At 50.5% G+C, this 15,057-nt stretch overlaps 1 protein-coding gene across 1 annotated transcript in view; it reads right to left on the reverse strand.

Moving 5' to 3' along the window:
• Window positions 1–2,288: 2,288 nt before the first annotated feature.
• Window positions 2,289–15,057, reverse strand: part of TUFT1 (tuftelin 1) — a 41,637-nt gene continuing 28,868 nt past the window's right edge. Inside the window, exons 7-13 of the mRNA XM_023724617.1 lie at window positions 12,900–13,013; window positions 8,335–8,463; window positions 7,689–7,783; window positions 4,978–5,083; window positions 3,856–3,939; window positions 2,952–3,052; window positions 2,289–2,408 (exon numbers count right to left, since the gene is read on the reverse strand). Coding sequence (XP_023580385.1) covers window positions 2,351–2,408; window positions 2,952–3,052; window positions 3,856–3,939; window positions 4,978–5,083; window positions 7,689–7,783; window positions 8,335–8,463; window positions 12,900–13,013 — 687 coding nt within the window. The 3' untranslated portion in view covers window positions 2,289–2,350. The remainder of the gene's footprint in view (window positions 2,409–2,951; window positions 3,053–3,855; window positions 3,940–4,977; window positions 5,084–7,688; window positions 7,784–8,334; window positions 8,464–12,899; window positions 13,014–15,057) is intronic.

Genomic DNA, 15,057 nt, shown 5'->3' on the forward strand with positions numbered 1-15,057 from the left:
CTCTTTCAACTGAAGGAGTAAGGGAAGCTAAAAAAGGAAACAGGGTCAGAGACGAGTAGGGTCGCGTTTCCAGTTTCCTGGGTCCAGAGAAGATTTCTGTCAATTCAGCTCTGCCCCAATTCAGCCCTACGGTCAATTGCATTCTTGGCAGAAAGAAAAGATCATTGGACTAATTGAGTGATGCTCAGAGACAGCCAAAAACTAAACCCTTAAAGAGCTGCAGCCGGCATTTCCAGGTTCTCTTCATTTCTGCGAAGGACGTGGACCAACTCACCTACCTACAGTGCTGATTAATACACTTACCTGCAGTCACAGACCTTGACCTCCTACCAGCTCTTTTCCAAACAAGGACACACACTGGCCAGGCTGAGGGATCCCACAGGACCACCACACCCAACAGGGTCAAAGCTAAAGTTAGGGCCCACCTCCTACAATAAGGCCTCAGACCACGGAGCTGAGCTGCTGGACAGGGGACACTCTAAGTCCCCCGAATGCCTCCAAGTACTCACATCACGGTGGTTGGGGTGTTCAGCCCACATCCCCAAGATGTGGACGACAGCATGGTCATCTTCAAGAAGTACTAAAGTTACAGGTTCTTTCATCCTCCCCCAAAAGTAAAAGGAAACCAGGCCAGGGGCTCAAAGACACACAGTGACATAATTTATTAAATTCACCACACAAAGACTATGTCACAGAAAAAATATATACACCAGAACCAAAGAGGCCCACGGAGATCGTCTGGTCCAGAACCGGAGAGGCCCACGGAGATCGTCTGGTCCAGAACTAGACAGGCCCACGGAGATCATCTGGTCCAGAACTAGACAGGTCCATGGAGATTATCTGGTCCAGAACTAGACAGGCCCACGGAGATTATCTGGTCCAGAACTAGAGAGGCCCACGGAGATCATCTGGTCCAGAACTAGACAGGTCCATGGAGATCATCTGGCCCAACTCTCTCATTTTACAAATGAGGGAACGGCCTGAAGCCCCACACTCCATTACAGACAAGACCAGAACAACAGCCCAGCTCCCATCCAGAGACACACAGACCTAAGGCTTCTGGGTTTCAGCCAAGTAGAGCCTAAAGACTTAATCCAGGTTTACTTTTAATTTTTCTATTTCCTATTTACCACTCTCTGATGCCTATCTCTGTAAGGCTGCAGGAAGACCCCAGAAGAAAACCTGGCAAGCTCGAGGGCCATTCAGAGCCAGGGAAACAGGCCGGTTACGGGGCAGAGGCGTACACAGGGGTTAAGGGGAGAACTCAGTCCTTCCTCCAGAGATCTGATTGTCTTCTTCCCCCAAACACCACACATCCAGAACCCAATACCTCAGGGAAAATATCCTTGCCTTCCTGAGGTACAGATCAGGTTTGGAGGAGGAGGAGAAAAGCAGCAGGTCGAGGAAAGAGAGATTTATAACAATGTCACTCTGAAGTCAACAAATCCAGTGGGAAGACTCTTTTCCCAGTTTCTAGGAAATCCTAACATCACAAGAGAAGGCTGTAAAACTTTGGTATTAAATCAAATTGTGAGGTGTAAGCAAAAACACCAATAACTTAGAAAAATAAATACAATTGGGGTTTTGCCAGGGCCAGTGTAACCCAGGGAAGACACAGTTTGTAGACTCTGGGTTGGAGGAGACTGGGGTGTCCCTTGTGCTGCATCTTAAGGGAAAACCTAAGAGATTCTGGGAGTCTTCACGGCAGAGAGACGTCACTAACTGTCCATGGCCCTAGAGAATCTCTCTGCTCAAAGCTACTCCCTGAATGTACACTCCGATCTCCCAAAAACAACAAGGCCGTCAAAGTCTAGTTCACTGACTCTGACCAGGCGTGACAGGCAGCCCCACTGTCCACCTGTAGGACGCCCAGCTCAGCGTGGGCTGAGGGTGGAGCGGGTAGAAAAACAGTCTGTTGCTAAGAACCCAGCTGTGTTCGCAGGAGGAACTTCATTCCCCCAGGATACTCTCCAATCACTGCGGTCATCTGTGTCTGCAGCTTTTAGGGCTGAGGCAAACCTTGTCACCTCTCCCAGCCTGACGAGGGCCTGGCTTCTGGGGCAGCTGGACTCCAATCTACAACAGAGGGGAGGCTCTGCGACAGAGAAGAATGGTGACTATGGAAACAAGGAGACCACCCTGGCTCCACTGGGTGGAGCACGGCTTCCACAGGGCTGCAGTGTCCCGGCGAGGCGCTCATCCTCCGGCTGCCCAGCACACGGGGGAGAGGCGAGGCCCCGAGCGCGGTCAGGAAACAGGGAGTCAGGAGTCAGTGCTAGCCGCCTGAAGGGGTGTGGGCTCCCCCCAGGCGAGAGGCGGCAGCAACAGCCGGCACCTGTCTGCGGCCAGTTCATGCTTCCACCACCCGGATGAGGGCCGCGGGCTTCGGGCTGGGGGGCTCGGCTATCCTAACGTGGAAAGGGAAGTTGTCAACACTGAGTGCTGTGTTGCTCCCCCGCCTTCACAGAGCCTCCCTCCACGTCTGCCCCTGGAATCCTACTTCCGTGCCGGCTGAGCTCCTGGGTTCCAAATGCTTTGAAATGGCAATTGCCAGCGACATCTGAGAGGAGATCTGGGGCATGCTACTGTCTAGTGGCAGGGGCACGGAAAAGAGGGCGCAGTTAAATAACTGAGCTGTGGGTACCCCTGTGGTCCTGGAAGCAAAAGACCCTCATCCAAGAAATATGCACGTGTTACGCACACACAATTGTTGTATATGATTTCAGGGGGTGCACACACCTCCAGAAGCTGTTCATGGGCCCCCTCGGGATCATGGTATCGGTCTCGACTCTAACTAGTTTAGAAAATGGTTCTGGTGGAGAGCGGATCGGATGAGAGACTGCAGGAATAAAGCTGATTCAAAAGAGCCTTGTCCTTGCCTCAGTGCTCCCAGTTTCTCGGAGCTCCGTCCCTCCTGCCCTTCCCACCTGGGCCCCACTCCATGCACTCACCTGCCCGGGCTCTCTGTCTTCGCCTGGGTCTGGGTGCTGAAGTTGCTGTGACTGATCTGCTTCTCTATCAGGTGTTCCATCCGCTCATGCATCTCTAAATTCTGTAGTACAAGTTACGGGGTTAGAATTGCCCTTTCTCTGGATTGCCGTTTGTTCACATTCAACGGGCTCATTCCAGTCTCTCCACCTCTGGGTATGTGTGGCTGCTGGTGCCCCCAACCCTTCCATCCCCGCCCCCGCCAGGACGCCCTGTCCCCTTATCTGTTACTCCTGACGGCTCTCTTCCTGCAATCTCTGCTGCAGCCTCCGTCCTCAAGAATGTTCTCCCGATAACTGTGCAATGCCGATCATTTCCTATACATCTTGTATATGCTACACTTCCTATAGCCAGCTCAACTAGTCGCTTGACCTTGCGATACTAGTTTATAAAGTATGCGTCTTTTAGAAAATATTTTTAAATTTTAGGTCTTTTTTAGAATACTTATACGCATCTATTTTTATATTCTTCCTATGTGTTTTTGTTACGGTTTTTTTCTTATTTTATTTCCAACTCCAGATGGCAAACTTCCAGAGATAACAAACACCCCTGCCCCCCGTTTCTCTCCCGCAATGAGGGGTCATCACACAGTGGCAGCAGAGCCCCCTTCAGGCGGCTCCACGGCCAGCTCCCGTGCAAAGCCCACAGGGTCAGAAGGAAGGCCTCGCCTCCAGGCTGCCTCGGCCCAGGGCTTGTACTGTGAGGATACATCCCCATAGTCAACAACTCCCTGAAGGTTCCCAGCTGAACCGCAGATGAACCAGCCATCCCAGACACTCACTTCCCAAGGCCCCTGACTCACCTCCCTACGTGGGACCTTCCCTTCGAGAGCCCCGCTCCCCTGCCGGGAGCTCCCTGCACACACACCTCAGCCTCCAGATAGGCGACTTTCTCCTTGAGCTCCTGAATGGTCGTGTCCTTTGACTGGATCACAGCTTTTGAATTCTGGAGCTGCAAAGGCGGGGAGACGTGGGAGCTCATCGTGAAATGACTCAGCCCAAGCGCGTGGAACTTCGCCCTGATGGCGGAAGGAGCCGGCAGAGACGGCACGCGGACCTTTGCACTTGTCCCATGGTTTGCTTAGCTTTTCTAGAAAAGCCATCTTTTAGCCAGTATTAAACTCTTGATTATTCTAGGGGCAGGAAGGGAATGTGAAAGGGACATCACCCTGATACTCCAAAATAACGGGAGGATTCAAAAACCATTCCATGTGGGTTTGGGAAATACAAATTATTACTCATTCAAGAAATATTCATTGGAGAGCTTACTATATGACAGGCCCAGTTCTAGATGATAGGAAACAGCAGTGAACAAAACAGATAAAACCCCAGCTCTCACGGAGCTGACGTGCAGCAAACGTGCCCTCTCAGGGGTGAAAACGGTTAACCCACTCAGCTACTAACCAAGACTGGTAGTTCGAGGTCACCCAGAGGCGCCTCAGAAGAAAGGAATGGAAATCTACTTCTGAAAGTAGACAGTTCTACTCTGACACACCCGGGGTGGCCGTGAGTTGGAGCAGACTCAACAGCAACAGTTTTTTTTTTAAGTTCTCGAAACAATTCTGCAAATGGGCACATCCTGATGTACTCCAGCCTAAAGCTCAGGTGGTGGAAGACAGAAAATGTGCCATGAGGCACAGACGCTGCTAGTCTGTCCGGACATAACCGAGTTTCCCGTCACTCAGTTACTCATTGACAACACTCTTCACGGAACAGATGAGAGACTAACCTCTTTCTTATTTTCACACTGGAAAGCAGAAGCCAACGGCCAAAAAAGTAGGAGCCAAGATGGGAGAAAAGCAAATCCCAACAACCCAAACTGACAATCGGTAGCTGCAGATGTTTTATGGGAAGCACCTGAGAACAAACCCAAACTCCCCAGGAGAGTAAATGAATAAGCAGAGGCTTGTATCCGACAGGAAATAGGGCTACACTCATGCGGCGACCTCAGAGAGAGCAGCCCCGGCAGGCTAAGTTCTGGCCCTCTTACCTGCTCTATCATCTGCCGAACTTTCCGCTGCTGACTCTTTAGCATGTCGTCCAGGTGGTGGATCTTCTCCCGCAGCCCGGCCACCTCCTTTTCCAGGCTGGCAGCCCTGGGGACAAAGACCGGAAGGCTGAGGCCGGGGGAAAGGTGCCTCGTCTACCCAGTCGCGGGAAGAGCCTTGGGCGTGGGGGGTTCCCATCAGGTGTGACTCCCTCTATCTGATCCCCAAGGGTCCGCCCTAAAGAACGGCTGGTGGGACACTTCAGAACATCACGTGGGAGCATCATCAGAGGTCATCTACAGTCCAAATGAGGAAAGTGAGGCTCAGGAAGGTTAGGAAGGATACATCATTCTGGATAGCTCCAGACAGCAAGAGCCAGTGGGTAGATGTTCCAGGGACGCAGCTTTTTTTTTTTTAAATTGTGCTTTAGATAAAGGTTTATAGAGCAAATTAGTCTCTCATTAAACACTGGTTGCCAGCCCCATGAAGTGTCAACACTCTCCCCTTCTCGACCTTGGGTTCCCCATTACCAGCTTTCCTGTCCCCTCCTGCCTTCTCATCCTTGCCCCCGGGCTGGTGTGCCCTTTAGTCTCATTTTGTTTTATAGGCCTGTCTAATTTTTGGCTGAACAGTGAACCTCAGGAGTGACTTCAGTGCTGAGTTAAAAGGGTGTCTGGGGGCCATACTCTCGGGGTTCCTCTAGTCTCTGTCAGACCAGTAAGTCTAGTCTTCTTTTGTGAGTTAGAATTTTGTTCTACATTTTTCTCCAGCTCTGTCCAGGACTCTCTGTTGCGATCCCTGTCAGAGCAGTCGGTGGTGGTAGCCGGGCACCATCTAGTTGTGCTGGACTTAGTCTGGTGGAGGCTGTGGTAGTTGTGGTCCATTAGTCCTTTGGACTAGTCTTTACCTTGTGTCTTTGGCTTTCTTCATTCTCCCTTGCTCCAGATGGGGTGGGACCAGTGGAGTATCTTAGGTGGCTGCTCACAAGCTTTTAAGACCCCAGATGCTACTCACTAAAGTACAATGTACACATTTTCTTTATGCCAACCGAGCTAGATGTCCCCCGAGACCACGGTCCCCAGCCCTCAGCCTAGTAATTCGGTTCATCCAGGGATGTGGTTTTTATATTAAAACAGGGAAGGCTGTTCTCAGGATGAAAGTTGTCAGAAGGTGGGCTGCCTCATGTGGAATGAGCTCCCTGTTACTAGAAAGATTCAAGTAGGAGCTGGGATTATTTATACCCAGTACCATCAAGCTGTTTGCAGGGATTTTACACCAGGAGGGAGACAGGATTTGAGGATCCTTAAAGCCACTTCACACAACTGTTTCTCAGTCTCCTGATTCCCAGACCGTGGCTGTTTCTTTTGCATCTTCTAAGCAAACTAGGCCGCGATCGTCAAAGGTCAAGCCGCCAAGGACAGCGTCCAGGAGCTTCTGAAGAACTCCTGGTTCCACTGACCCTCCAGTTCCATCTGAGGAAGCTGACAAGTGTGAGCAAGATGGCCGGTGCTCGGCTTCAGGGTGGGGGTTACAAGGCAATCTGAGCAGCCAACATCCTTCCTACACTTCAAACATTCTAGGTTTCCACCCTTGGCTCTCCAATATCCCTACTTCTCAATCTCCTTTTACTGAGAAAATCGGCATTTGTAAAGCATTCTCCCCAGGCCTGGTTTTGGACAATCTGGTCCTTTCTGGTTCTCCTGCTCCTCCCCTCTCTTGCTCATGAGCGGCTTTATCACGGAGGACGAGGGAATGCTGAGCAACTTCAAGTAATTCTCATACGAAGGCGAGTCAGGAAGGGGGCTAGAATAAGGCGTCTGCGTCTCCATGTCAGGCTGGCCTAGATGTAGTTTATCCCCAAGAGAAAATGTCCCCAGAGGACTGAGGGGTCCCAGCACCCAAGACAACGCCCAGGCCTTAGAAGGTCCTTTACCTAACGTCTGCTGAACTACAGAAGGCCCAACTCATACGATGAGGATCAGACCCAATATGCTGACGTTAAAGCAAACCGGATTTATCATTTAAGATCTTATTTACTTGCCAACAGCATAAAGAATTTCCAAATTCCTGAAGGTCCACAATGGCCCAGTCTTTGCTCTGTAAGTTCATTGGTTCGGGGCCTCTGATCATAGGGATTCTGCATAACTCGCTAACCTGGGAGTTAGTAAAGATCTGAGGTCCCCTGGATGCCACTGCTGATGGGTGGTTCTCGGTTTCTATCCGAACTGCTTCAAGTAACAGGAAGCTCAGTCTCTCCTCATGAAGCTGCTCATTTTAGTTTTTATTTTTCATCAGCAGGACTCAGAGGAAGTTATTCGAATTTTACTTTTAACTGGTTTACAGTTGGACTTTGTCTTTGTGGGGAGGAAGCTGGGGTGGAACACGTCAAACACAGTAATCTCCAGCAGATGCTGGGCCAGCCGCTCGACCTTGCCGTCTGTCTTTAATACTAACCTAAAGGAAAATCCATAAAGGCCTTTTCTGTAGGTTACGACTCCATGGAAAGTGAACTCCCCAGAGATGGCAGCCTCCCAAACAGTATCTCCCTGGGCGGACCGCCCCACCTCCCTGGCAAACATGTTGTGAGTCATGGGTGGAAGATCTGACCTCAGCACCAGCTGCTTCCCCGTATCGGGCCACCACCAAAGCCGCAGCCTGCATGGCCCACCTGCCCCAACCTGCACCCTGACTTCACAGTGAACAGGGCCCTTACTTTTCCCGTTCTGCCTGGCAGGCAGCGCTCTGGCTGCGGACTTCCTCCAGGGCCATCTCCCCTTCCCGGACCTTCGCCAGTAAGGTCTGATGCTCCTGGGTGGGCCAAAGGAAGGACAGTCTGGGCTGAGAGAAAGGCAGCAGTTTCTGTATTTGGTGTGAGATGGGCACCAGGGCTGAGACTCGGCCTCTGTGGCCCGGATTGCTGCCAAAAAGCAGCAGGCCAAGCTGGTTTGGTGGGGAACCCTCCCCTATCAGGGACAACCCTCCCCACCCTCAGCACACAGAAACTTCCCACCCAGCCACCCGGAGGGAGAGCCTGGCCTCCCATTACTCAGGCCCACCTGCCAGCTATGGCTGCCAACCCTGAGCAACCAAGCTGAATGGATTCTTAAGAAGCCTTTCAACCCCAAAGGGGCAGCTGTATAAGAACCCAACTAAAATGGAAATGGGTTCAGCCCTAGTTAGGGAGAGCTGAAGTTAGACAAGAGAAACACCTTCCAGTTCCTCAAAGGCCAGTGGAAGCTGTGAAGCGTCCTTTTTGGCAGCTGCTTGGAGAAGGCAAGGCCCAGCAATGGTCTCAGTCAATCCTAGGCCCCTTCCTGCCCGGGAGCCGAGGGACTGAAAAGCTGGACACCAACAGTTACCGTCTCCATCTCTGACAAGCGCCTCTGCAGGTCTGCGATCTCCGCCTTTTTCTGTTCTACTTTGTCCTCTTCTTTCTGAAGGGCCACGTTACTCTCTTCAGCTTCTCTCTGGTACCGGCTGAGCGTGACCTACGACGCAGGATAAAACCCAAACCAAACCCATGGCCATCAAGTCAATCACGACTCACGGTGGTGCCATGCGTTACAGAGGAGAACTGTGCTCCAGAGGGTTTTCTTGGCTGGAATCTTTACACAAGCAGATCACCAGGCCTGTCTTCCGTGGTGCCACTGGGTAGGTTCAAACTGCCAAACGTTCAGTTACTAGTCTAGTGCAAACCGCTCTTGCCTCCCAGGGACCCCAACCCAGGATAGGGATGTGTTGGTTGGGAGGCGGGGGAGGAGGAAAAGCAAACAGAGATACAAACATTAGAAAAGAACCCAAGAACGGGGTGTGGGGGGCCTCTGGAGCAGTGATGGGGGAAAGGAGGCAACTCTGATGAACACACGGTCCCTCCGGTGCTCTGCTCTAGGATACCTCAGGGGACTTGAGCGGAGACCTCAGGCCGATTCCCAGGGCTGAGCGGCACAGGGCGGATCGAGTGCCACTTTAACATGACACCTGGCACCCACAAGCACCATTTTTCAGATGGCTGAACTCTTCAGCATCCCCAGGAATCCTCCAATGCCCGCCCAGTTTAACCAAATGATGTGGCTTTTTTGAGAATTTAAAAGCAAATCATCCAGGAAGATATTTCCGTGTCCTCCTTTTCGTTCCCCCAGCTCTTCCTCACCCTCACCCTCACCTCAAGTAATGTGTCAGCCTATGTGCAAAGGCCATGATGGAACACGGAGGGGCTACCACGCATCAGGAAGAGTTTGTCTTGTATCGAAGATGAGACCAGTGCAGAAAGGATAAAAGCAGGATTGTAGAATCAGAAAGACCCTCTCACTTGCCTCCTTTCCTCCAACCTGTGTCTTGCCAATGCCCACTCATCCTTCAGGTCTCAGCTCAGATACCCCTTCTTCCAGACACCCTGCAGAGCCTTGGGGTGGGGGGGTGCCCTTCCTTTCTGTACCCACAGAGAACACACGCTCCTTCCTCTCATAGCACGTACTGCATTCTGCCTGGTTACCTGTGTGCGCGCCCCAGGAGACTGCCAGCCTCATCGTGGCGAAGACCTTGAGCCCCATTACATTTCCAGAGCTCAGCACAGTGCCTAGCACACGGTAACTGCTCTCTGAAATTGTGAATGGAATTGATCTTCATCTAGTCCAATCTCTTCCATTCACAAGTAACGGTCAACTGACCTACTCAAGGTTCACAGCTAGCAAATGAAGGAGCCAGCACTAGAATCCGCTTACTTCACCATCCATTCCAATCCTCCCCAATCACCCCGAACTGCCTCCCCAATCACTTTCTAAAAAACAATTCAGGTAACCACTGGAAAGCCTGGCCAGCCCTGGGAGAACAACCAGCAGCCAGTTTGCCCGGCTCCTCCCAGAGTCAGAATCAGGCAGGAGAAAGCCAAGCACAGGACGACGTGTGATGGGACGTGCCCGTGCTGCACACCAGCCCTGTTTACAGTAAACTCTCTGCAAATCCTTCCTGACAGTAGCAACCAGTAGAACGGGAAACCCAAGCTTAATGGCAGATTATTTTCACAGTAATTGACAATCCTGACCTCCCTACTCCCTGGTTCAGAAAAGTAACCTGTTGCTGTCAAGTCAATTTCAACTCACAGTGAGCCTACAGAACAGAACAGAACTGCCTAATGGGGTTTCCAAGGCTGTAATCTTTATGGAAGCAGACTGCCACATCTTTCTCTTGCAGAGCAGCTAGTGGGTTTGAACTAAGGCTTTGAACTACTTCAAACGGTTCAGTCATGGCTGATGGAAACAAGGGCAGCATATGTGTTGCATAGCAACCAAGGCTCTTGCCCATGGGATTTTGTCCCAAGTAGGAAACAGCACTGCCCTGCTCAAAGATGGCAGCTGACTGTACCACTTTGAATGTGTGTTGCTCTCCACATTCCTGCCAATAATCCAATCTCCCATATCAGGCTTCAGGAGCAGTTCATAACTGAACCATTTCAGACCTTCTCGAAGCCCTTGTTGAACCACCAACCTTTCGGTTAGTAGCCGAGTGCTTAACCACTGCACCACCAGGGCTCCTCTCCCCTAGAGTAAGTGCCCTGAATTTGGACTTCAGGAGCCTGGTGCAGGACACTGGATTATTGGCAGGAACGTGGAGAGTGACACACACTCAAAGCGGCACGGTCGGCTGCCATCTTTGAGCAGGGCAGTGCTGTTTCCTACTTGGGACGAAATCCCATGGGCAAGAGCCTTGGTTGCTATGCAATGCATACACTGCCCTTGTTTCCACTAGCCATGACTAAACTGTTTTGAACCAGTTGGAAGCCCTGGTTCGAACCACTGACCTTCTGGTTAGCAGCTGAGCGCTTAACCACTGCACAACCAGGGAGCCTTTCAGGAAAATAAACCAGAATCTAATTCACTGGGAGAGACTGAGAGAAGCCCTTGAATTGCTCACGCTAGCCTGAGACAGACCAGCCCGTGGGAAGGAACTTAAAGGCAAGGCCTCCCATTTCTGTACATCAACACTGTGCCAGGCTGATGTGTACTCAGAGGACAGTATGAACGGGGCCTTGGTGCCATCACAAAGTTCAGAACACAGACTTCCGTTCCACATCTGTCCCTGTAGCTCTAGCCAGCCTTGCCTCAGAGGAGCCCCTTCATCACAGGAGGGTGTGCCAAGCCATCCCAACAGTGAGAACAACCCAAGAAGTGCCTCCTATTGCAAGTGGAAGCTGGGCACCATGGGGTTAAAGGGAGCCCTGGTGGCACAGTGGTTGGGGGTTACAGAGCAGCCCTTCTAAACCCTGGCACGTGACTGTAGCCGTCGGGGCCTCGCGGCCTCGGGCCTTTACTGTGAGCGCCTGTGCTCACGCTCTGAAACGCGGCTGCCAAAGCCCGCCGTGTGCGAGTGGTCAAAACCAAGGACTTCTGAGATTTCCACAGTCCCATAATGCCTTTCCACAGGCATTTCCTTCCACAGTTCACAGCCTGGTCAGCATTACAGCCTCCATCTCCCCTTCCTCCTGTTCTGCTCCGAGAAGGTCGGAAGCGCTGGTTGCCAAACTGGTAGACTGCCATCCCAACTATCCAAACGGTAGACTGCCATCCCAACTATCCAAATGGTAGACTGCCATCCCAACTATCCAAATGGTAGACTGCCATCCCAACTACCCAAATGGTAGACTGCCATCCCAACTACCCAAATGGTGGAATTGGAAACAGATGCAGCAAAGTCCCTTTATCACACAGCTACTTCATTCTGAGGGCCTCAAATTAATCTTACTATTGTCCTAAGTCCAAAACATTTAGGATAGGAAAATCTGCCTGTTAAACTGATTACTAAGAAAAATATAGAATGTATTTCTAAAGCCCCTTAGAGTGATAAAGTACTCTCACTTGTATTACCTCACTCAATCCGTACACCAAACTTGCGAGGTATATTTCATGAACCCTTTTAACAAAGGTGGAAACAATGATCCAGGAGGTTAAATTATTTCTTCAAATAAAACTTCAACTCATCTAGGCACAGCCTGTCATTCTTAGTGCCCTTGGTTCGTACCCTCAATCCTCCTCCCAAACTCTCTCTCAGTCCCATGAAAAAGAAGAGTTCAGTCTGGCCTTCCTCTTTCCACCAGCTCCTGGTGTGCCTGAGCAGGAGATAATCCTATTATTACATACTTACAACATTAAAAAAGACTTTACGTGTGGATGAACGATAGCAGATGGTTCATCTCACACAGACTGGTTAGAAAAAACGCACCTCATGTTTGCCCAGTGAACCTCGTTTTGTACTCAAAGAATTTTCCGGAAACTATGGAAGACCTCACACCTTTTCAATAGCGGGGCGCTTTCACTCTTTACTTACGGACTTCTGTATTTTTTTAATCTTCTATAATAATACAGTATGACTTTTATAACAATAATTAAGATGCTCGTTCAAGGTCACAAAGCCTTACGCGGGAAAGCTGAGACCGGAGCTAAAGCCTCCTGACTCCATGGGCACGGTTCTTTCCACTACAACGCAGCTTCATCCATTCATCAGCCCGCATCTATGAAGCACCCACCTTAGGCCAAGTACTGTGTCAGACATTAGGGAGTCAGAGGTGAACGGGACAGGACCCGTCTCTCCCCACGTGGTGTCTGAGAGCCCAGTGGTCCTTACTGTGGTACATGCAGAAATGACTTCTGAACTCCCTGCCGTCCTAGACCTGTGCTACCACTCAACCTCACCAGAGCAGAGAATCAAGAGCTGACTTTTCAACTATCAAGACCAACCGTGGACAGCAATCACTGCAAGTGTCCAGGTGAGGGCGAAGACAGGAGGCGCCTCAGGCCCAAAGCCCTGCCTTTCCACCTGACGGCACCCAACCAGAAAGCCGCAAAGCCCACCGAGAAAGTCACTGGCACCTGCCCAATGACTCTCAGCAGCCCATCCCCTGGAGCACCTCCTGTCCAAACCACCATCTCACCTCGAAAGCCACCCGGTCTGACTGGTGCTGCCTCTCAACCTCCTGCAGCTTGGCGAGCAGGTCCCGCATGGTCTTCCTCAAGCTCTCGATGTCTTCGCTCATATAGCTGCCCACCTACAGTCAGAGCAAGGAAGAGAAGGTGAAGTCACTCTACTGTGACTTGGTAAGAGAAGGTCCGTCCACCCTGCACTGGTTTGGACCATCCTGACCAGACCACCCTGACAAAGATTTCACACACACGATGGGAGAGATCGTCTTGGGCACCGAAGCTCTGAATGGTCCATCTGAAGACATTCTCCCTTCCTACCTTAAAGAACTCAGCTGGTCTCAAACCACCAATCACCCAATTACTTTAGGACACCCTCAGTAATTCTGTATGCACGTATCAACTAACTGACTTGTCTGTCCTGCTTCCCTCCTTCCGACTAGAGCTCTCTGAGAGCAGGGACCACCACGTTCCCCTTCAGACAAGGGTCCCCCAAGGGCAGGGACTACGCCACACCCATCACAAGGGGAGAGTCCCAGAGGCACATCTTTTATTGTTCTTTGTGCTTAGCACACAGATAAGCACTTCAGGGTTACTGATGGATGGGCAGGTTTAGGACAAACACACACTAGCCCAGGTATCTGATTCCATGTAGGAAAAGGTGTCTCATCGAGGGTAACTGCTCAGTCTCTCTCCCAGACACACCCAGTCGTGGGCAGGTGGCTGGGCTGAGCTGGCATGTAAGGTCTCGCCCCCAACTCTGCTGCACAGGCCCCAGTCACTTCAGTTATGAACTCCCTGCAAGTCTGCCAGAAAAAGATTGCCCCATCTTGCAGCACCTTCAAACCAGAGGACGGGGCTCTCAGTTAGGGGAGGGAGACAGGGTCCCAGGGGTTGTGTTAGTACTGAGTCCTGCGTGCCTTCATTTCTCTCTCTGTGAAGCAGTGAAAAGACTCCTCACCCCGCCCTGCCTTACAGGTTGCCTCCAAACTAAGTAAGATAATATCCGGTAGGGCTTGGAGCTCAGGAGAAGAAAGGTGTCGATTAGATAATGCCAGGTGTTACTATAATTTGTTGCCAATACGGTGGTTCATTTGCAGGGAAGCATCCAAACTGCACACCTAAAGCCGATGGCTAGAATCACAACATTCTAACCCAGCTGTCAACAGCTGTCTGCTCCATTCCCCCATACACACGCCTAAGCCACTGGGCTGTGGAAAATGGTTTACAAGCCTCCGATTTCAAAGAGTGTTTTCCAAGACTATGTAATGCCATGAAATTTTTCATGAAATAATATGAAACTGAAGAAGCAAGCTGTAAAAGTAAAACTTGGCATATACCAGTCAGACAAAAATGAACTAGATTTTAACACAGGAACTCGGATGGATCTTAAAAACACAGCGTTGGGTAATGAAGGAAACGCCAGGGGAAAGATCCAGCGCAAGTCCATCAGGTAAACTGAAAACATACTTTACACTGTTCTTAGGTGCCATCGAGTCAGCTCCAACTCATAGCAACCCCATGTGACGGAGAGGAATCGCCCCATAGGGCTTTCTAGGCTGCCATCTTTATGGGAGCAGGTCGCCAGGTCTTTCTCCTGTGGAGCCGCTGGTGGGTTCGAACCACCAACCTTTCACTTAGCAGCTGAGTGCTTAACGGTTGCGCCACCAGGGCTTCTTACATATTGTACAGGCATGTCTAAAGTCCTATATCGAATATACCGGGAGGTAAAAGGAGGGAAGACCGGGAAGGAAAGGGCAAAAAGAAGAAGTAAAACCAGTGAGAGGCCTTGACGGCACCAATGGGGATACTGTGCCAAGAACCAATGGGAATGTCTGATTTAGTCCACTCTTGAGGGCCAAGTAACACAATCAAAAAAAACTCCCAGCCAACCAAGGAAATACAATACAAACAAAGGAACACTATATACGGTATAACCCCAGTATCGTAAATACATATTTGCATTAAAGGGAAGTTCACCAAACTGTGGTTTTCTCTGAGTAGATTACAACTGATATTCTTCTTCTTTCACTTTTCTGCTTCTGAATTTCCCGAATTTCCCACAATAAACATGTATTGTGTTATCTTATCAAGACACAAAATACAAAAGCAAACAGTACTTCTTAAAAAGTACAGCAACGGGGTATAGATTTTCACCAAAAAAAAAAAAAA

The sequence above is a fragment of the Trichechus manatus genome, unplaced genomic scaffold (assembly GCF_000243295.1).
Source record: "Trichechus manatus latirostris isolate Lorelei unplaced genomic scaffold, TriManLat1.0 scaffold00250, whole genome shotgun sequence".
Lineage (NCBI taxonomy): Eukaryota > Metazoa > Chordata > Mammalia > Sirenia > Trichechidae > Trichechus > Trichechus manatus.